The 23537-nt window shown below is 37.7% G+C and overlaps 1 protein-coding gene across 2 annotated transcripts; it reads left to right on the top strand.

Moving 5' to 3' along the window:
* Nucleotides 1-101: 101 nt before the first annotated feature.
* On the top strand, nucleotides 102-16799 carry bod1l1 (biorientation of chromosomes in cell division 1-like 1). 2 transcript variants are annotated; one of them, XM_038699535.1, is made up of 30 exons: nucleotides 102-353; nucleotides 2042-2166; nucleotides 2338-2528; nucleotides 3391-3879; nucleotides 4663-4812; nucleotides 5068-5228; nucleotides 5385-5481; nucleotides 6012-6138; nucleotides 6255-6312; nucleotides 6413-8246; nucleotides 8327-8400; nucleotides 8563-8680; nucleotides 8888-8968; nucleotides 9064-9107; nucleotides 9187-9238; nucleotides 9357-9421; nucleotides 9583-9664; nucleotides 9917-9975; nucleotides 10256-10331; nucleotides 10573-10619; nucleotides 10860-11016; nucleotides 11550-11629; nucleotides 11855-11981; nucleotides 12407-12459; nucleotides 12564-12639; nucleotides 12808-12887; nucleotides 13036-13135; nucleotides 13926-14067; nucleotides 14495-14566; nucleotides 15754-16799. In XM_038699535.1, exons 1-30 carry the CDS (start codon nucleotides 237-239, stop codon nucleotides 15875-15877), a joined length of 5058 nt encoding a protein of 1685 aa, XP_038555463.1. In that variant the 5' UTR covers nucleotides 102-236; the 3' UTR covers nucleotides 15878-16799. The 2 variants fall into 2 exon arrangements, with proteins under 2 accessions (XP_038555463.1, XP_038555462.1); XM_038699534.1 differs by having other exon boundaries at nucleotides 8858-8968.
* The last annotated feature ends 6738 nt before the right edge of the window (nucleotides 16800-23537 follow it).

Genomic DNA, 23537 nt, shown 5'->3' with positions numbered 1-23537 from the left:
GGAAAAAAGAAGACATTTTATTTTGGTAGCGAAGCCCTCGTTTCCAAATCTCTTCCGGTTTAGTGGAGTCGTTTCTTTTTTTTTTTATAGGATGGACTGTCCTTCCGGGTCACACCTGCTTCGAAATTAATAACAGAAATCTGGTTCGTTGAAGTCTGCTATTACCTGATGTTCAGCCGGTATTTATCTACCATTTTAATTAACCGAGTATCCGCTAACGCTACCTACACTCAGACATGGCTGGTTTACCGCCCGGAGACCCGCAGCTGGTCTCAATGATCGTCAGTCATTTAAAAACACAAGGTCTTTTCGACCAGTTCAGGAGGGACTGCCTGGCAGACGTTGATACAAAGGTAACCGCTGAAAACGTCTTCATAACGTGAAATCTTAGTGTGTATAATGACTTATGGTACGTTGCATAACTGTTAGTGTAAAATGCTGAAAGCTGGTGTGTGTGTTGGACTAAAGTTACCAAAGCTAACTTAGACCCCACTGTAAACACTATGTCTCTTGCTCTGCTCATTATTACCGCGGTGCCCGAAAATTAACTATTGTATAGGAGAAAAGTTTGGATGATTATTTAGATGTATGTAAGAGTTTATGTTTTTTTTCTTAACTTCGAAAGCAGCCATTGATTTTCATTCGTTTCCTTTCATTTTTAGTGCAGCCTCAAATTCAGTTTAGCGACTTGGTAAGGTGATGTTAATCTATCACATTTCAAAATTAATCTGTTTTAGGGCCTCTTTGTGATTGTCATACTTGCTTTATATATAATATAATAATTGCTGAAATGTTGCTGAAAGACTATTGAAGTCAAGTGAGCTTGTTGAGGGTGAAACATTTTTACACCGAACAAGGAAATAGGCATACTTTTACATGTTCGCTATGCATGAACAAATACATATTCCTTTAGTTTGGCAAAATGCAAGTCACAAACAGAGACATGTAATCTTGTATAATGATGTTAAACAGACTGATAAACCCCTGATAACAGAAATCCAGACAGACTACTGACATCCTGATGTTTTGACAACTGATCACATTTTTAGGGAACATTGAAAGCAGGTGTCTGTGTTGGACTCAAGTTACTAAAGCTACATCCTATTGTAAACACAGCCTTAAGTCAGTTGTTTTTTTATTACCGTGGTGCCAGAAAATTGAAATTTAATTATTATTTTTAAAATATTTAGCTAGAGATGTTTCTTTTCTATCTTAGAGGCAACCAGTGATTTTCATTAGTTTCCTTTCATTTTTAGTGCAGCATCAAATTCAACTTAGCGACTTGGTAAGGACTGGTCAGGTGATGTTAATCTATCACATTTGACAATTTATCACTTTTTACCGCATTGTATTGATTGTCATACTTGTTTTATATATATGTTATAATAATAATGGCAAAATCAACCTTTTCTTTTCCTCTGACCTCAAGAGTAGTGAAGTGAAGTGAATGTGATGAAGGTGTCACTTTACAGAAATTACCATAAAGCATCGTTATTACACCACATAAGGAAATAGTCATGTTTAATGTGTTAAAGGTGCTCTGTGTGAATAAATACATATTCCTTTGGTTTGCCAAAAAGTCATTAACAAACAAAGAAATGTAATCCTATATAGTGATTTTAAACAAAACAACTGACTGATATCCTGATGTGTTTGACAATTTTGACACAAACAAAAGGCAAATGTGAAAGTTGGAAAAGGACAATATGAATATTGGCTGCGTGTTGCATGTAAAAGTTTGCATTTTGGCTGCTGACCAAAGTTTGCTGTTACAACATATCTTTTTTTAAATACTCAAGGTGATGAATTGCCTATCTGAAGCTAGTTTAATGAATTGAATGAATGTAATTCAACCAGTGGCTTTCATTATATGTCCTAAATGGGAGGTATTAAGTAAACATGCAAAACACTAGCTGACTTTATTGATTCAATGACAGCCTTTTACCAATTATCAGTTATGACTTTTATCAAGTAAAAATGTCCAACAGTTGTTAGCAAAAGCCTCTCAACTGTCGTAATTGTCTTGCCTTTTCTCGCACAGCCAGCTTACTTGAACCTGAAACAAAGAGTTGACAACTTTGTCTCTAATCACCTTTCTAACCACACATGGAGCCCTCATTTGAACAAGAACCAGCTGAGAAACAACATCCGACAACTCGTGCTGCAGTAAGTGACAACAGAGCAATCTCTCTCTTTTCCTTCTTCTGTTTGGCATCAGAAAGCATTCCCTACTTTTTTAACCTAAAAAAACCTCTGCTGTGTTTGTTTACTTTGGGATGTTTTATAACTAGTTGTATGTACAAAGAACCCAGAGTTAAATCCAACTGTTCCTCTTAGATCTGGGATGCTGGAGCAGGGAGTGGACAGGATCGTGGCCCAGGTGGTGGATCCCAAAATCAACCACATCTTCAGGCCGCAGGTGGAGAGGGTGGTCCGTGAATTTCTGTCCCCTGGCAGCTTCTCTGAGGAGCCACCAGCCCCACTGCCTTTAATAGAAGTCAAACCAGAGAGCAGCATTCCTGAGCAAGGTACACGGCATTTCATCCTTTTATTAACCATGACAGCCATGTTTGGTGTTTATTGTGATGATTTTGACCACTAAACCTTCATATGGATGTCAGCATGCAGGCATCTGCTTATGGCTGATATCTACTGATCTGCAGACAATAGCAGCCATTTCCTTGTTTGAATTTCCACTAATTCTTTAAGTTCCAAATTTTTGGAAACATGCTTATTTGCTTTTTCATCTAACTCAGAAAGAAAGTGAATAAATCTACCTCCCAAAGTGTTGAACTGTTCCTTAAAAATGGAAAGCTGCCTTAAATTAAGTTGAAGCATTAGTTCACTTCTCCTTTCTAGTAAAGTTTATGATGTATGTAATGTATGGCTTGGGGGCTGCCTCTCAGCACAGTGAGGATTCAGATTTACACACTGCTGACATGACATTTTGAACATATCAGTAAGCAATTAATAACTTAATTTAATGAGGTACTCTCATTGAGTTCAAAATCTCTTTTTCATGAGAGATCTAAGAACAAGATTCATACATAGTCAGCCACACAACCAGTGTACAAGAACAACACAGATGAAGCCAAACAACTAATCATGAAGTGACAAAATATGAGTCATAAAACATCAGATAGTCAAACTTTGAGATCTCCATGAGGAATGAGAGAATTTAGCTTGAGGGCAGTTCATTAAATTTAAAAGGAGCGAAGTATCTGAAACTCGTTCTGCCTTGGTGAACTAACCTAGTGCACCTTGATAAAGCTGATCAGGAAAGCTGCTTTGTAGCTGACCTTGCACTATGAGTGTCATGTGAAAGAGGTGCAACCAGAATGGTGACTTTCTCCTCAATGTTAAATTAAACAGCATCTGTCATTTTTACAGCCTCGTCTTCTGCTCCAGCTACCACTTCCGCCAGCGACGCCATGTCCATCCTGGACACCATAACCTCTCTCAACCAGGAAGCCAGCGTCAGGGCCAGCTCAGGCGCAGATAAAGGGCGTAAATGCCAAGCTTACAATGAGCCCATGCAGCTGGTGGAGGAGGGCGAGCAGGACATGAGTGTTGATGAGGATGGAGACAGCCCCCATGACGGGAAGCCACTGGAAGAGGCAGAGGAGCTGGCATCAGAGGTCCTGGCATTAGAGGTGAAAACAGAGGACACGCAGGACCAGATGGATCTGGGAAAAGAGGGGTTATTAGAGGAGGTGAAGATGGAAGAGGAGGAGTCGGGAGCTCAGGAGCAGACAGAGGAGGAGAAAGATAAAGCTGCCAGCAAAACAACTGGAAAGCCCACAGAGGAGAAGCAGGAAGATGATCTGCTGAAAACTTCAAGTCAGGCCAAGCAGAAAGCCAGAGAGAGGATAAAGGAAGGTGAGCTGTAAGCTCTGTATGTGTTTTCAGTTTTAGAGCAGCGTAACCTGCACTCACAAATAAATACCTTTTAAAAAAAAAAAAATAATAATAATAATATATATATAATGCAGAAATGATTAATTGAATAATAGTCAAATGACAGAAAATGAATTGTTGAAGCAAAAATGATAAGCAGTCTCCGGACCCATCTTTAAAAATGTAAGGATTTACTGCTTTTCTCAGTTTTATGTAATTGTAAATGTAATATCTTTGGGGTTTGTACCATTGGTTGTACAAAACAAGCAATGTGAAGAAGTCACCTTGGGCTACTGGAGACATTGGAAAATTGAGATGGCCATATTTCACAATTTTCAGACTTTTTAAAAATATTTTATAGTATAGACAATTCAACAATGAATCTAAAAAATAAACTGACAAATTAATAGATGAAGAAAATAAATGTCTATTGCAGAACTCAAAATTATTAATGCCCTGACTTTATCCAGATGGGACATGTATAGTGCAAATATTGGTAAATCTAAGGTAATACATATTCAGGTTACTGTATTTCACTTAAATCACAATTACAGGTGGATTTGTAAATGGATTATATCAAATGACAACATTTAGTTTTCTGTTAGCTTAGTAACAATTTATCATAATGATTTAAACACCAGATCAGAATATGTGCGTGAGAGTCATGCATGTTTGAAAACCACAACGCTGACTTTTAAGTAGTGATTTTAAATCGAGTAAAGGAAAGAAAAACTTGTGTTTAAATACTGATGTGTCTTCCTGCAGAATACTTCTTGGAGGACTCTGACCTGGACGGCCTGAGCGACATCACAGTGAGCTCAGTCCACACTAGCGACCTGTCGTCATTCGAGGGTGAAAGTGAAGACGAGCAGCTGCTGTCAGATTCCTCTGAAGAGGGGGAGCTTCCACCAGATGGTCTCGACTTTTTATTCTTGCCTGTATTTTTAAACAAAATTTGAACAGTTTGAACTACTACACAATATAATATAATACCAGGAAATAAAAGCTGAAATTCTGAACTCACATACTCATCTTTTGATCTTAAACCCAAAGGTCTTCAGTGAACAACAAAAACAAAGGAATTTGCCTTACCGTTCCAATACTTTTGGAGGGGACTGTATCTCTGTGTTGGATTGTAATGTTTTCCTATGTGTGTTTTTCTGACACAAGATCAAGATGAGATAGCAGAAAAGAAGCAAGCCAGTGGAAACACAGGAGAAGATGATCGCAAACCACGCCGCAAGGCCTACGTTCACAAGCCCTTCCTCTACTCTCGTTACTATAGCGACTCGGATGATGAAATCACAGTGGAAGAACGCCGGAGATCTGCGGTGAGTTGGATTATTGTTAACATTAAATGTACAGCAACATCATCTTTGGTTTAATTCTGCGTATAGCTAAATCAAAGGCAAATGGGTTGCTCACAAACTTTTTTTATGGTCTGTTGTTTTAATTATTGGTTTCTGTCTTTAACTGTGTTCTCACAGGCAAAGGACAAAGAGGAAAGGCTGCTCAATAGACAACAGAACAGAGAGCGAATGGAAGAGAAGCGCAAACAAAAAGCAGCGCAGGCTGAAGAGCAAGGTATTTCTGTCTGTCATGTGTGTGCTTGCCTGCTGTCAAGTACTTTTCACAGTTGTGGACAATTTGGTTTCTTTTTTTCTTTTCATCCCATGTATCTTACCTCTTCCGGTATTTATTCATGTTCCTCCCCAATGCATCCTGTAAGACTGGGGACATGTTACACGACATTAGGCTGAGTACAGTGACCAAAAATGTTTCTATAAGATAAGACTAGTGTACGTTTTACTTGTAAATATGTAATATTCTGCTGTGGACTCTTTGGCCCATTGGGGACAATCACGTTTATTTCAAACCTGTTTGATTTTAAGCATAATAGCTTCTAAATTTCCACAAGATGTTTGGGTTGCATTGTGTTAAAACTACAGCAATGTGTACTCACGTTTCACGTCTGTAAATAGCAGTGTCTGATGTCTAGTTTGTTTAGTCGGGCTGCATGTTGTCATTAATCCCATCTTAAAAAATCTAATGCATCCTCAAAATAGCTTTGTGTGCTCTTAACTGTGATTTACTGGGCTTTGTTTCCTCCACAGATCACAAAAAACAGAAGAGTGGAGACTCTGCTGGGCTGGAGGGCCCCAGAGCCAAAGAGGCTCGCAAAGAAAGGAAAGTTCTGGAGAAAAAAATGGCCCTTAACAGGAAGAGGAAGCTGGACTCTAGGTATGTCTTAAAATCTCAGATGCATTTTCATACAGCAGCTGCTGAATACTATGAAATGTTTTAGGTATTTTTGCTATGTACACATTATAAATGCATTCATCAATTTCACTCTTCAGGAAAGAGGGAGATGTTTCGAGCAAAAAGAGAGGAGACATAGAGGGATCTAAGAAAGCGGTATGTGAAAGCTGTCGTGAATAAAACCACCAGTAACAGGTTTGTCCTTGGAGTGATGAGTTGTAACAAGCATTTTTGTGTTTTGTTGTTTCAAAATTAGGAGGTGAAATCTACATCCTCAAAGACTCCACAACAAAAATTGATAAGAAATCTGTCAGAATCGGCATCGTCTGATGAGAGGCACAGAAGGATGAGTGGCAGTGTCTCAGAAGACTCCAGTGAAGCCAAAAAACTGTCTGACAAAGGCCGGACACACTCCTTCATCCTGGAGTTGGAGCAAGGTTCCCAAGAGGCTCTCAAACAGCGTTCAGTTGGAAAATTTGATAGGTTGTCCCGTAAAGAATTACACTCTAAAGAACGCAAAGAGAAGGAACGCAGCTTGTCAGATGAACGTGCCAAGCTCAAACTAAAGCAGGAGAAAAAATCAGAACATCAGGCAGATGAACCTCAACAGAAGGAAGGTGCTGCTGTTAAAGTGTCTTCTGAAGAGAGAGGCGAGAAAAAGCCTAAAATTAAAATTGAGAAGAAAACGTCAGGAACCACAAGAGAAGGAAAGTTGGCCATGTCAGATGGAGTGGTAGAAGAGAGTCCTAAAGATGCTACTGTCAAGAAGGCAAAAGCCCCATCAATGGAGACTGTCAAAGCAGAGAAGGACAAAATTAGGGAAAAGGACAAAGATAAGGATAAGAGCAAAGAAAAGGAAAAGGCCAAAGGAGAGAGAACTTTGGTTAAAAGTGATTTCAAGCAGCTGCTCCGCCCTGATTCTGCCGGCTCTTCTGAGGATCGGTCTGACATGGAGCCCGGGTCTGACAGCAGCAAGAAGAAAGATAAACACTCCAAGGAAGTCCTGAAAAGGTCAAGGAGCCACACTGAGGAAAGGCCAGGAGACAAACCCAAATCTAAAACAGATAGTAAAGACGGCGAGAAGGAGAAGACTAAAGCAGATCAAGACATCCAGAAGTCAGGCAAGTCCTGCTCTGAAATTGACAAAGATCCCAAAAGGGTCAAGCCAACAGATAAAGGAAGAATTGTGGAAAAATCTAAATCAAAATCCAAAGATGAAACTAAGACACTTTTGTTATCCAAGACAGATAATAAAGTTCAGAGTACAGGAGGTGCATCTGTCAGCAAACCTGAGACAACAAAAGAAAAGAAAAAAGAGGGAAATGCAAAGGAACAACGGAAAGTCTCAGAGGAACCTCTCCATGACAAATCAGAAATTAAGAGTGCTAAGAAAAAACTGGAGAGGAAAGATAAAGTCCCAGAAAAGAAAGATGATAGCCAAGAAGAGAAAAAAGCACAAAGGGAAGAAAAATTGGAAATGTCTGATAAATCTTCAAAGTCTTCAGTTTCCTCACCGAGTCTTGACGCAGAGGAGCAGCCAAAGAAACGCTCTCTTCTCCAAGACACAAGCACAGACTCTGACCCAGTCACAACCACCGTCACCACCTCCTTCTCAGACGACACCTGCGACGCTTTAAGCGATATCACCCCTGAGCCACCCGAAGGCGAAACAGAGTCACGGCTCAGCGAGATGCCAGCTGTACCGGCGGAGGCAGACGCTCTGTTGACTCTCATGGATGTTTGCACCTCAGCAGAGGCGAGGCTTCCACCTGAGAGCAGTCGAGAGGACGCGACACCCGAGTCTATTCAGGACGCTGACATGAAGATGAAAGAAGCAGCTCTGACTCTGCTCTCCATGGATCCTGACAGCACAGTGTCCTCCACCTTAATTTGCCAAGATGCCAGGGCAGAGCCAGATGTGATTCAGACTGCCCCACAACCGATGGACACTAGTGCAGCTGAACAAGAAGAGCAGCATCCTCCAATGGATGTGCAAACAGCTGCTGAAACTGAGTTTACAGCAACTGAACCGTCACCAATTATATCTCAACAAACTGCTGAGCTTGTTGATGAAGAACCAAACCCTGCATGTAAGTGAAAAACCGTAATGGCAGAAAACCTAAACATGTCAGAATGTTTCCCTAAATAGAAATATGTATCTCTCTTATAGATGTGTCTGGAAATTCAGAGAAAGAAATGTGTGATGTGGCAAGGGTGGAGATGTCAGAGTCGCTAACTCCACAGGTAAAAAAACAACAGCAAGCGTTTGTAAAATTAAATGTCCTGTTTTATTTAGCCCTTCTGGACTGTTCACTCCTCACTGTAAGCTTCTTTCAAAACTATACTTTAAACAAATGGAAAATGTCGTGGGAGTGTCATTTTCTAAGGTGTTATTTTTCTACAAAGGAGGATGACACTACCTTGAATGAATGTCAGGCTCCTTTAGATGTGAACGAAGCGAAGCGTGCAGAAATTGCTCCTGAAATACAGCCAGATGAATATATTGCAGCAGCTGGTGAGGAAGGTAAACTTTTTAATCTCCTATTTTAGCTTAAATTCAAATCTTGCTTCTCGTGTTTTGATCTCTGCAACTGTTTCTTGTGATTAGTTTGATGAAAGACTTTTTTTTTCTTGACCAGGCATCATCTGTGCATCAATCTCATGGTGCTCCTTTGCTAAATAACTTTCTACAATATTTCAGCTGCTGATACTGTCGTTGTGTCTGAAACAGAAGAGGTCAGAGGAACCACAGGGGAAAGCTCAGATGTTTCTGATACCACTGAACAAGTGTCAGAAACGTCCAGTAAACAAGGCGAGTGCTTGAAAACATTTTGGTTGAAAAGAAGAAGAGGGGTTTGTTTCGTTTTCTTTCTGACTCTTAACTTTAGAATCTTATTGTCACTTTAGAGCAAAGTGAGCCAGATGTTACAGACACAAAGGCAAGCCCCGAGGTGAGCTACCACTCATGGTTTACACATTTTAAATGTTATTAAAATTTTCACTAAAATTTTAAACTCTCTCATACAATAGCCAGAGGAAGTGCTAGCTGTCGACAACCAGGCCACGATGGACTTGGATAATAGTAAGGCTTTTTTTAAATCTTTCTAAATACTGTAATTGGATTTGGTGGACATTTTGAAGTGAATTCATCAAAATGTAAAATAGGCAATATCTTTAACCCTACTTCTTTTCACCACTAGGTGAAGCTGAGAGTAAGACAGTGGAGGAGGAAACAGTCGCAGCAGAGAAGAGTGATCCTCAAACTGTAGGTGTTTTCAATCTCCGGCATGCTAACTTTTTTCAGATGTAAACAATCTGTAACCTTTGCACCCTGTGTTATTTAATGGTTTTTATCTGATCTATACCTGTCTGCGTATGTATTCTCCCCCTTTTGTTGATCTGTGCATCTTTACACATTATGTTCAGGTGGAAAACAATGTCCTGGGGAAAACTGAGGAGATCAGCCAGAGTGGACCCGAGAGTCCGTCCAAACTAGTCAAACAAATCAGTGAGTCATGTGACTTCATGTTGTGATTTTCCTCAATTGTTGCTGTTATATTTCTCATTTCACTGCAGTATAATCTTAAGAGTGACAATTGAAATCCTTTATATGTGGTATTAAGAGCTTAATGCACCTTCACGAAGCTAAAACTGGAACTGAATACTGATTTTTATGTTGTGTTGTTTCTGATTCCTTCCCTGAAGACTCCAGTACTTTCTCAGTTAATCTTAGTCATTGCTGTTTGCATGTATTTTTAAGGTAATGTCTCCAGCACAGACAGCCAGGAAGACGAGAAGGGATCAGACCTGTCAGAAAAGGTAACACCAAACAAGATGTTTGTGAAGATTCTCAGTCATCCAGGTCATAGTTACCCTAGGAAGGTAAAAGAACACTGGACATGGTTGAAGATACTTAAAAGAAGTATCAGATGGGAGGCGAGATGTCTTCAGGTATCTTCAACCATGTCCAGTGGCACTTGATTTGTGTTCTTTGATGTCCTTGCACAACACCAAACAGTTTTTTCATGTACTATGTATTATAAATGTAGGTGCTGATGCGTTACCCTACCTTCTGTGCTAACACCTTTTTGTCATGTAGGAAGAGAAGACGGAGGGAAGAGGAAGACGTAAACGAAAGCTGTCCATTCAGAAAGTTGCAGCAGTGAAGGAATCTGGTACAGTAGCTCAAATTTTCTTTCCACTGCAAATTTCAAGATTCAAAGATTGTCCAAGTTTTAGATTTAGGAAATTTCAAATTGAACACACATTAACACATCAGCCATTTATGGATGAACTGATTCCACCAAACGGCTCCTCTCCAGCAGCTTATCTGCCTTTTGGAATGAGTTTTGAAAAATTATTATTTTTATACTTTTATAAAACAATGTGTTCACTTGTGTTCTCGTAACTGATCAGGTGATGAGAAGAAAGAAAAGGAAAGTAAAGAGCAACCGTCTGCTGAGGTAAATATAGGCTTTTTTAAATATAATATCACTTCTATCACATATAAACATGTTGTTGAATGCAAAATTGTTGCTTGAGTGTTCTTGTTTTGGCTTTTAAAACCATTTTATAAACACAAACAACACTGTGGAAATGACAATCATGCATAAAAAAAAACAATGTTTTTATTAGAGATCTGTATGTGTTTGCTCATAATTTATTTTCTCATAGACTCTTTTTTATTTATTTTTTATCTTCAGGAAACGGATCAGGAGAAGGTTGTGGAAGTCAAAACACCACGCAGGGGTCGATCATCTAAAACAGAGGAGGGGGAGAGGGACCAACCTCAAGAACCTGAGAAACTGGAGGAGACTCCGAGTCTCAGGGAAAGAGCTGCAGCCAAAGAAACCACTGCTGGTAAGATTATCACTTAAAGTTAGCCAACACGGATGTTGTTCAAGTCTGAAATAAGTTTTGAAAATCTTCAAATTATGAAAAATGTGGGATTTGCTGAGGTTTATATAGTAGAGATGATTATTTAGGCCTATTAGTTATACTGTTCATCATTGTTGTCCTGCTATTAGTCATATTATGTTGTGCACAAGCCACATATATTAAAATCATTTCAAGATATTAGGTTATGAAAAATGGAATTGAATGTTTGAAATAGAATTTGAATAGTTGAGGAACACTGTAGGAAATATTGAGACTGCAATTAATTTGTCAAATATTTTGACTATGATTATTAGAGACGTTATTCCTTTGTTTACAATATGTTGAAGATTTTATTATAACAAAGTCTTAAAAGATTTCACTTTTATTGTACTATAATTAACAAGTTATCCAGCCAAAAGGACAGAGCAGGTTGAGTGTTGCAGCTTCTAGAAAAATAGTCGTGACTTTTTTTTGTGACGTTGCATTTTTTGGTTTGTTTTTTTTTTTTACCTCAGATGATCAGAAAAAGGATGAAAATAACGACAAGGAGAGCACAGATAAAACTTCATTAGCAAAACCAGCTGAGAAAGAAGAGGTACGTAAACAAACATGTACATAAATGTTAGATACTTCACATTACTCAACATTACCAGGTTTATGAGTACAGAAATTCTCTGTACATGTGACTTTGTTACTTCACATGATGAAGCCTGTCAGCAGACAACAAGGACTAATACTTTGTAGAGGACATGAGCATTGAGTGCATTTCACTGTTTTTTGGGGGTTTTTTTTTTTTTTTTTTTTTTTTTTAAATCTGTAGGGAACTGAAGAGGAAAGTGGACCAAAAAAAACTGGACGGCGAGGAAGTCAAGTCAATCTGCCGTCCCCTGTTCCAGAAGACGCTGAAGCTGCAGGAAGCTCCAACTCCAAAGAGACCACTGACACATGTACGTTTGTTTTTAACAAAAGGCATTTATTTCTTATGTCATCTTTTTCTTTAAATGGCTGAAATATCTGGCCCTATTGTCTCGCTTGTCAAACTATACATGGCAAATAATGTTACTTGAAGTTGAGGTGTGGTTATGTCTGCCAGAGCATTACCCACTCAAAGAATACTTGAGCCAAACATCAACCGCTAATTTGTGTATTTCATAGCACGCTGTTGTGAGTTAAACAATTTTTATTTTTAACCTTTATTGTTAACGAGCTGTAAAATGGTATGAATGAGTAATTTGGCAATGATGGCTGACGAGGGATGGCTGGCGGCTTTGCTACGAGTTAAAGTTTACAAAATATTTTCTGGCTGTTCCCTGGATGTAAAAGATATGATACATTTTTATCAATTTTCACCATCATCATATTTCCATTCCAGATAAACCAGCAGTGAAAAGGAAGAGGTCAGAGGAAATGGAGGAGTCTGTGGAGGTGAGATTTGTGAATTAAAACATTTTCTGCAATTCCTCCATCTAAGTCTGTATTCACTTCTCAATGTATGTGTCTCGATGTGTATTCAAATTATAATTCTACAGGAAACCCAGGCCGAAGAGGATGTAAGGGAGGACAACAGTCAACAGAAGCAAAGTGAACAACCTGAAAAAGAAAGTGGTGAGAGAGCATGCATCTATATTATTGTGGGATTATTGCAGACTGTATCTAAAACAGAACACACAATGTATGGCCTAGATACTTATTGTAGAGACAAAACATCACAAAATTCTGATTGGGGGGGAAATATTATGTACTATTATGTATTGTACATTTATCGTTTTCCAGGTTGTTCCCCTTCAGTGAGCCAGGGAGAGGGTCAAGAGGAGGTCAAAGAGGAGCTTTGCAGTGAGAAGAGACCAGACGTTGTATGTTGCCAGTAAAATTTAAAAAGCGCAGTTCTGTAAAAGCTGTACTGTCGCTATTGTCTATGGAAAGACTTAAAACTTAAGTCTTACCTTTTACTATCTTATTTAAACTCTCATCAGACTTAAGTATTTGTTGTCATCTTTCCAGGTTGAGGAGGAGCAACTTCAAGAGGATCAAGAGACTACTCCAAAGAGACCCGGCCGGAGGGGACGACCGTCGAAGGCAGTGGCAGCCACAGACGACGCAGGTAAGGAGATTTAAAGATTGATCTAAATCAAACAAGAAGGGTTTTGTTACAAAGAACAGATTTTTTTTAAGCTTGAGCAACGTTCATTGACAAATAATAAATAAAGTTTGTATTTATTGATTGTAGAGATAAAATTATTATTTTAGCTTTATGGTAGGGAAACTGCCTCAGTGATTAAGGTTTGGCCATTTTGTAATAAATATTTTTAAAAATGTTTTTAACAGAGCCAGATTGATAAATCGGTATGTCAATATTATTGGCAGATGAACTAATTGTATATAAATCAAAATCAGTGTTTATAACGGTCGATAAATGACGATTAAAAAATAAATATAGAGACTGATCTTTCAAACATGTTATGAGTGGTGTTGTTGCATAATTTGTCCACCAGAGGGCACAAAACACAGAAAACAGCTGACATAATCAGCTGTACTTTTGTCCAAAGTACTATTAAGTATTATAAGAGTTTATAACAATAAAATATTTTCATGTTCTCTTGGTGAGGTCTCATAAGTACACATAACAAATGTTAGGAGTAATCTTTGTTTATGTGTTTCTGAAAAGAAGAAAAATAATATTGGCCGATATAGGTGATTTTAAAATATAAAAATCATGTATCTGTCTTAAATATTAGGTGATCGGATGGGCTCTAGTTTAAAAAAAAAAAAAAAAAAAATTCAAAGTGAAGAAGAAATATAAAGCTCCAGTTAAGTGTCTTAAGGAAACCAATCAATGGGGTTTAAATATCAAACCCATGGATGTCCGCAACATTTTATCTTCTTTCCTACAGATAAAAAGGACAAAAAGGCAGAAGAAAGTGAGCAGAATGATGATGAAGAGGATGAGGAGGATGATGGTGAGAAAGACGAAGAAGAAAAAGGAGCTGCAACCAGAGCGACCACGCGGTCAGCATCTCGCCTGGAGGCTGAGAGGTAACCGCTCATCGACACAAATAGTAGAATCATAATCACAACAATAATGCTTACTGAAATCATCTCATCACTCCAATATCAGGAATACACACAATCATTTGTTAACAGGATTTATGGCATAAACATGCAGTAAAAGCTCGTAATTAAAATGTAATAAAACCAACTAAAAACACCACCCAAACACCTGGGTGTTTGATAAAATCAAACAAACCGCTAACTCTTCAGTGCAGTCACAGTAATGAGACACTGTATAATCCTCTAAAGTCGGTGGTGATGAACGAGCCTCTGATTGTTTTAGTGCTGAATGTTTGCACTCTGAAGCACCCAGCAGGCATCATCACTGTCACATCCTATTAAATTAAAGCAGGGGAAGATTTGGTATTAAAGCAACAACTGTTGTTTCATATTTGTTTTTATTGCTCCTCAGAAACAAGCCAAGTAAACCATCCACCCGGGCAAGTCGACAGAACGGTAAAGAGGAGACCGCAGCTGGCACACGGTGAGTTTGTCTCATTGAGGTCCAGCAGAACGAACAAAACTGCCTGCTAAGTCGCTGCTCTGTGAAAGAGAACATTTAATTAAAGGTTTTTCCCAGAATTTCAAAATGTTTTTGACTTCCCAAAATAAAAAATAATTTTGCATTGGCTAAGCAGCTTTAAAGGAAGGTCTATTAAACATCTGGAGTTATACTACATGTACAAGATCACTGGCCATTAATAAATATGTAAACTTATCAGTAAGTTAATTTGATTCCATAGTGTTTTTATTTTAGGTGGGTACTGGGTATGCTTTTATCTCCTGGATATCCGCATGACCTTAAATTGTCTGAAACACTCAAATAAATGTAAATAATTTAAGTACTGCATTTAATTAAGTAGCTCACCTTTTCCATGTCTTTTATGCACTGCATGTCTACTCATAGATGTGTACAGAACTGGGTTACTACTAAAAATTGAGCGTATTAAGATTGAAACATGTCACACAACTCTTCTCCACTACATCATGCTTAATTATCCTATCTTTCAGTCATATATATATATATATATATATATATATATATATATATATATATATATATATATATATATATATATATATATATATATATATATATATATATATATATATATATATATATATATATATATATATATATATATTTCTATATAATTATAGTATATTACTATCAGGTGTGATATAGAAATGTACATGTGAAGTCTAAATACCATAAATACTTTACATGTAATTTAAAAATAAATGTTTAAAATATTATTTAGAAAATACAATTCTTGAAAAAAATATGTAACTTTATATCTTAATGAATCACTGAGTTTGAAATACCTTTTATAAATTCCTCTATTTTAAGGGAAGCAACTAGATGATTAATTTCCATTACTATGGTATGAAAATGTCTTTCTTAATCATATCTGTGATAAAATGGATTTTTATTTAGTTTTTGAACTAAAATTAAATTCCTGTCTTAAATGGGTCTTTAGAAATCTGTCTTTTCTCTACTCAAGGGGAATGTGGACACGCCAGGTTCCACTCATATGTAATAAAGGAGTGCTGGTTATTGCAACACTTTTCATGAATAACTCTTGAATTAACATTATATACAATTACAGCACCTAAACATGACACTTTAGACACACAGACTGACACTTGCTCCTTGTTTCCCTCCCGCAGCGGGACGAGGGGCCAGGCAGCGGCGGCGAAGGGGGGCCGTAAGCGGGAGGCCAGCCCCCCTGCGGTGCGAACGCGGGGAGGACAGAAATCAGAGGAGCCCCTTTCCAAGAGAGCCAAACGCTAAAACCTCTGACAGCGGTGGACTGGTTTGTCCCAGCGGTGTTTTCTCTGCACTCCATATCCAAGTCAGTTTTGTTGTTTGGGGGGGTCAGAGAGCCTCTGCAGTCAGTTAGCATGTAAAACTGGTTCTGCTTCATTGACTGTAGATATTGAAAAGCTGTGGACAGTATTATACACTCTCCTCTCATGGTTGAGTGTAAACCTAAGGATCTGTGTAGGAATCACCCTGAATACTTTCTACTGCTCTACGCCCATGTGGTTTGGATCAGACTTCATCATTCCTCCGTTTATTCAGTAATGCCCAGCAAACCTGTGAGTATTTTCAGGCCAATCAAAGGCTTAATGTGCAGCAGAGATAGAGGCTGAATTGAAATTAGCTGTCAGTCAGAAGCCCTTGTTTCACCTCCACAGACATCATGGTTACACATTCAAATGTTATCTGGTGATTTTTCTTCTTGTTGTTGTTTGTAAATCCAAACACTTGTACATAGAAATCACTGTGAGGCATCTAGCGTTCATTGTGAATTTTATTATTCAATATTCATTCTGTGAATGAAAGGAAAAGTTTTCCTCCCACTCGTCGCTGTTTTTAAACTTATTATTCAAAAGGAGAAGGATGGTTTATTTTATTTTTTTTATTTTTTTGTATTTCTCTTTTGAAATAACAGCAGTATTAGTCAGACAGGAAAAACGTGACAGTACGTGAACAGTTTCTCTATAAACTGAAACACTCACTGCAGACAAAGAACTGTTTCTTGCTGTCTATGAGGTAATCTAGTTGTTGTATTACCCGTATATCAATATAACTGTGTTAGATGTCTTACCTACCTGTCAATGTAAAGACATTTGTTTCATAAATGTAAATACTGAATATTGCGTCTTTATTTCATTGCTTCAAAACAGTATAAATCACTTCTTACTTACAGCACTAAGAGCAAATGACTATTATTTTTAAATTGGGCATCACTTGATCACGTTTAGACTGTTTTAGACTATTTTTAGACTAGTTGTTAAAAAGATACACATTCACATGTCCAGAATATACTTTAAATAATAGTTTTAATAGATTTTCACTCATGAAGAAACTACTTATCTATCTCTCTCTCTCAAATCTTTGTTTATGAAAAGATAAAATAGTGCACAGAGCATTTTAATTAATAGACCCATATTATGTCTCAAACATGATTTCCTCTGTTTCCCTAAATGGATGTGCCTGTCCGCAAAGTGTAAATAGCCAAAGACGTTAACCAATCACCTCGGAGCGGAGAAGAGGAGAGGACATTCCTGCCTGCTAATGGGGGATAAAACTGACAAACTTAGAATGAAATATTCCACCATCATTAACACGTTAGGAGGCTTTAATCGCTGCACCTGAACTTACGGGATCCAAAAAGCACGGAGGCAGGTTACGGAAAGCCAGAGTCCTCTGGGTAAAGTTTTCCAACCATTCCTGCGGATTGCTAAATTTGATTCCTTAAAGGTGTACCTCTCCCAGGTATTTCCTGGTGCTGCAATCCAAGCCTGAAAATATTAGCCATTTAAAGGTTTGGATCGGCTTTCATTTAGCCACCAGGTCTGGCAGACAAACAGCGCTCCTTTCACTCACTGATGCCGTTGGAGCGACTTGAGACGTCATTTTATTATAGTCGTTTGCATTGTAGCCTCAAATGATTTTTGAATTTGCCAAGCAGATTTCCACTGCTGAGTATCAGCAGTTTGAGGCACATGAGACAGATTTTATAGGCAGCGTGCTTTATGTACGAGATGGAGTGCTGCTGAACTGGTTTCAGCTCAGCAGAGACCTCACATCGAGAATGAGATTTTTAGATGGTACAGAAAGCGGCAACACAAATTAATAATCCAAATCCATTGGTTTCACTGCTACTGCACTAATCAGGGCAGATGCTGACCTGCTTATAGGTGCTTTGACTCTACCGTACTTTTTATTTTTTTTCCCACATACTCTAAGAACGAAATTTTACTCTGTTCCCTCAATTTTTACATTTCTGACGTAATCAATAATGAAACAAATACAAAGATTTCTGACACACAGCGAGGTTCGGGCCAGCCTGAGCTTAAATGCAAGTCCAAACACATCGTACAACTCCAGCTCACCATGCTTTATTCACCAAACGTTTCAGGGTGGTGTCAGAGCTTGTTTCCTCTGTATGCAGTCATCATGTTATGTATCGATCTGCTACACAACAATAGTTTTTACAAAATACAATATTTACTTAGTGGAAAGAAAATTTTGCCAGACAAATATAAATGAAAAATATGACTAGAGCTGAAATGATTAGTCATTAGTGGATGTACAGAAAATTAATCTGCAACTATTTGAACTGATTATTAGTTTTGGTAATTTTTTCCAACAAAGATTAAAAAAATAATGTGTTTACAGTTGTTTGAGGATGTGCTGGGGTTGATGTGATAATTGAAAACTTGTTGTGTTGTGAAGAGGTTGCCATGCTCCCTGAATTGTAATGGGCACTTTTTTGCATTTCACTGATAAATTCAGAAAATACTCCAAAGATGAATTGATAATGGAAATAATTGTTGATTGCAGCATATTACAACCAGAAATTCAGTACAACGTGAGTGTTTCATGTTCAGTGGATTAAAAACGCTTAATCTCCCTTTTTTTTACAGTACAGAAGAGCATCCTGTGTTTTGAAAAATAATGGTTTAAAGTGAACATTTTTTCCTGCTGATTCATGGTCCAGCTGTACACTGTTTGAATTTTTTTATCTACTACTACAGTGTATTTTGTTTAAACTATTTTGAAAAGATGATGGTTTATATATAAAAGACTAAACATTTTACTTAAAATTAAAAGTACATGCAGAATTATAGCTATGGATGCATTAATGTTTAAGCATCACTTGTGGGAGCTGGTAATGGTGGAGCTAATTGCAACTACTTTATATGCTACTAGTAACTTAATCTATAATATTACATAATTTAGTTGATTATATTTTGTATTCATAATTACTATCTAGTAACTTAAGCTGTCAAAGTTTAAGCTGGAGTGAAAAGGACAATATTTGCCTCCAGAATGTAGTGGAGCAGAAGTATCGAGTGGCATAAAATGGAAATACTTAAGTAAAGTACCTCAAAATAATACAGTACTTGAGTAAATGTATGTAGTTACTTGCACTGATGGGCCGTACATAAAGAAACTGAGAACAACTTCCTCAGTGCTTATTAGAATGAGTAAACGACATCACAAACTTCCTAGTCTTGAATTTACAGCCTTAAAATACATCTTGGGACTCTTCATAATGGGTGGTTTGGTCTCTTGCAGGACACACTGCATCAGCCTCACTTCAGCACTGGCATCTAAGTATGGAGGAAAAAAATCTGAATATGATACGAGACACCAACAACCTAACATAAGCTGCCTTAAACCTCCTCACATCTCCTTACTTTGCCTCTTAAGCAGGTCTGCTGGTGGGTAGCAGTGCAGTTTATCCAGCAGAGAGCTTGTGGAAAGATGGTGGTTTCACACAGCTGTCAACTGGAATCGAGGTAACTGTTGGTTTTGAGCGGAGGGGATCCTTACAGGCTGCAGGGATAAGGGGGCTCACTCACTCACTGCTGCTGCCTCTCTGCACTGGGAGTGGTCTTTCCTCTACTGGGGATTTGGCCAGGCCGACTAGCACTGAACATAATGCTCCCTCATTCAGCCACTCCGCTCACAAGACATAAAAGTTAACAGGTGTTTAACGTCAGAAGTGTTTCATATGAGACTCGTAGAAATACCCAGAGACAGGCAGCAGGGAGGGGTGGTGGCTTAGAGTCTTAAAGTTTGGGATTTTTTTTCATTCTTTTGCAATATTGAAATAGTTCTGCAGTTGAGTCGAGATTTGGATCGACTTCTGGCATCTGAGGCCGCAACAAATACACACCAGTGTATAGGAATATTTCTGAAATATGTGTTTACTCGCTGACATTTTGCAGTCAAATTGAACAGTTGCAGAATGTGTGAAGTTAAAAAAAACAAAACATGGTTGGTGTAACTTAGCTTCACAATGCAGGCTGGTTTTTTTTATGCTTATGTTGCTTGAATATTTGAAATGTGATTGTAATTGAAGAAAAGGAAATTCTGGGATAAATATCAGTTATAACAATTACAAAGTTGATAGATGCTACATTTTCTAATAGGGTAACCTAAAGCCAGTGAAATTATTCCTCTGCAACAATAAATATTATTGATTTAAAGCAACAATCAAAGTTAAAGTTCAGAGGGAAAAAACAACTTTAGTTATCATTTCATTATCATTTGTCAGAAATGTAACAATCAAAAACTCTGCTTCTCTTGGACCGTGTGTAGAGCTGCAAATATGAGTCTTTTGGCAACTATTTTAATAATCAGTGAATTATTTTTTCACTGAGAAATGTTAAAATATTTAATTTAGTTTCTAGCTTCTTAAATATGAGATTTGATGATTTTCTTTGTCATATGATAGTAAACTGAATATCTTGGTTGAATAAATATAAGCAATATGATGACGTCACCTTGGCCTGTCAAATTATAAGGCGTTTTTCACCATTTTCTGATTTTTTTATATATATATAAATAATTTTAAAAAAGGATTGTCAGCAGATGCTTTGATAATGAAAGCAATCATCAGTTGCAGCCCTGACTGCGTAGGTGTGGTTTGACAGATTTGATTGACAAACAAGAAACAGCTGTAACCAGAGTTTGATTCAAATGTTGCTAAACTCTGATTGGTGCAGAGAAGTATGTGAAGCAGTATCACCCACATCAAACCAGTAACATGATAAAAGACAAGAACAAATAAATAAATCTCTTTTTATGAAAAAGAAAACTATAGACCTCAACTCAAGACCCTTATTGTAAGAAACTGATTCTGGTTTTAGGGTCTTTAAAGAATAAGGCAGCTGATATTCCATATGTCTTATTATCAACAAATCTTATAAAAAGGACAAATCAAACAAGGACAAGCACGTGTAGCCAAAACCTGTTATATAATTTATTCAGTTGAGCCAAATTGTTGCACCAAGTGAGATGTTCCTTCATTACCATGAACACACTCACACTTCTATAAAGGTGCAGCTCCCTGACACCCCAAGATTCAGCTCTGTTTTATTATGTCATTGTTTGTTAAGAAATCAGACTACTGGATCTACTTGTCTCCATTTTATATCATCAAAAATGTATTATCTTTGTGTTTTGGACTGACGGTTAGACAGAACAAGACATTCGAAGATGTCAGCTTGAAAGCTGTAATGATTTTTTACGAATCTCATTGACTAAATTTTATTCATTTATCCAAAAAATAATCTATAGGTTAACAAATTTGTTTTAAATCGATAGCAGCAGCCTTGCTTCAGTACACTAAACTGTAAACACCTGTCAGAGAGCAAAATCTTTTATCTGAAAACTTCCAAATTGCAGAATTTGTCTTCATGAACCAGAAGCTGCAGCTGCAGTCTGACACCCACTTCAACCGTCTGAAAAGAAAAAACCCAGAATATTTCAAGAATTTCTAAATGGTCCTTGAAGTTTTCATAACTACATCAACTGGTACATTCAAAAGTGGTATTTTACATGTGACATGAAACCACTGAAAGGGGTCCGTTGCTTTTGAAGGACGTCTTTATTTAGGCGTGAGCGGAGGAGAAAAGAGCCGGCCACGGAGCCCCGAGCAGGCAGCGAAAGGCCCTTCAGACCTGAGAAGCCTTTCATGATGTGCTTGAGCTGCATGCATTATCTGTTGCGTGCCAGAGGCGGATGGATGCTCGTTTGTCAGCACAGTGGAGCCGAAAATAAACTATAAATCACGTCTGCACTATCTACACACATTTATTGGACTGTAACAGTGGGCTATCCCCCCACTTCTGCTCCTGTGTCTGCAGTAATGCAGCCATTGCTGAGATGTTTTGAATAGCTTCCAGGAGACGGAGTAACTTCTCTCCGCTTGTCTCTTGGTTCCATTTACTGTATTAAGTGTTCTGTCCCAAGGGCTCCTCCATTTAGTGCTCCATCGCATGCAAGGATAATTTCTCTTTGGGAAAGAAGGTTCAGTTGTAACTTAGGTGACTAAAAGCATACTTAGAGCTGGCAGTAACCCCCCCTTCCCTTCCCTTCCCTTCCCTTCCACTTTCCAATGTTGAGGTTGATTAAGGGTGCTATCATGGTGGATCTGATATTTGGTGAGAATTCTAGAGGGCATTTTGGGAGCATTTACTGCAAATGACTCTTGGCAGTGCCCTCTCATGTATTACTCCATCTGAACACAATTTGGCAGCTATTCTCACATAAGAAAGGGAGGGGGTTGGGGGTTGGTATGGTGTGCTGTGAGCCTCCTTCTTCATACCAGCACGTAAGAAAAAAATTCAAGACCTGTCATAAACACACCCCGGACAGGAGGGGAAACAGAGACGTTGCCACAGTGACTGGCATGTTACTGCATCAGGCAAGATTTCTGTTCAAAACACCAGATTAAAGTTACAAGAAAAAATGTTCTGGGCTGGTGGGTGAAGGCAAATGTAATAGTTTAATATGCCATTAAAGTTTATTTCTTTACTGGAAAGATGGTGGGAATTTCACCCCGTTAAACTAGAGGAGAGCAGACAAAGAGTCTGGGGATATTAAGGAATCATGTCATTGGAGATAGAAAAAGAAGACAAAATATACCTTTTTCCCGGCATAGCTATTAGGTAGTGAACATCTCATCTTTCCATATCACCTTTTTCTATGAGGGCAAGTTCTCGTCCTCACCAGCAGAGGGAGCCATCCTGTCCAAAAACAGCAAAGAAGTTTCCGCTTTGTCAACTATGAACAGACAAAAAGGGTTTTATATAAATAGTAAAGTGTCTTTCTTATCTTGAATTTTTATTTTCATTATCAGTGCTGAAACAATGAATCGATTAGTCCTCAACAATTCTCATAATGATTTATCATTTAAGTAATTTATTAAGAAAAAAATACAAAAAATTCAAATGTGAGGATTTACTGCTTTTCTTTGTTTAGTATCATTGTGAATTGAATATTATTGGGTTTTAGACTGTTGGTCGTACGAAACAAGACATTTGAAGACATCACTGAGGGCTTTAAGGACATGTTATGGGAATTATCTCTTACATTTTTGCAGAATTATTAATTATTAACAACACATAACATAACCCATAACACATAAATCAATAATGAAAATCATCCTTATTTGCAGCCCTATGTAGCTTTACATTGATTTATATGTTGTATATTATTTATTTTTTTGCCAATTGGGATTTGACATTTACTAACAGAAATCTAACATCACAAGAGTAGAAATATGGATTTGTCTGCTATAAAATGACAATTTTCTAATACTATTACTTTCCCTCCTATGAATACTAATAATAATGATAGCATTCATAATAATAAAAATAATCAGAATGCTACAGCTCATGTTATATTACTTCAGTTCACCAAAGTGTCCTGCAGTGGAACGTAACTAAGTCAAGTACTGTACTGTTCATTACTTGAGTATTTTATGATACTTCACAGAGAAATATTGTACTTGCCCTGCCCTACGTTTATTTGATAGACAGATGCTTTACAGATTAAGACTTTACATAAAAAACATCATTTATAAAATATCATTATAAATTAAACTACCTAACAATAAATGAAATAAGCTTCACCTCAACCCACA

This window comes from Micropterus salmoides, unplaced genomic scaffold (assembly GCF_014851395.1).
Source record: "Micropterus salmoides isolate LMB-PRFRI ecotype aquatic unplaced genomic scaffold, ASM1485139v1 Ms_hic_scaffold_5, whole genome shotgun sequence".
Lineage (NCBI taxonomy): Eukaryota > Metazoa > Chordata > Actinopteri > Centrarchiformes > Centrarchidae > Micropterus > Micropterus salmoides.
The sequence above is the reverse complement of the archived record's forward strand: the minus strand, read 5'-3'. Positions and strand labels throughout refer to the sequence as shown.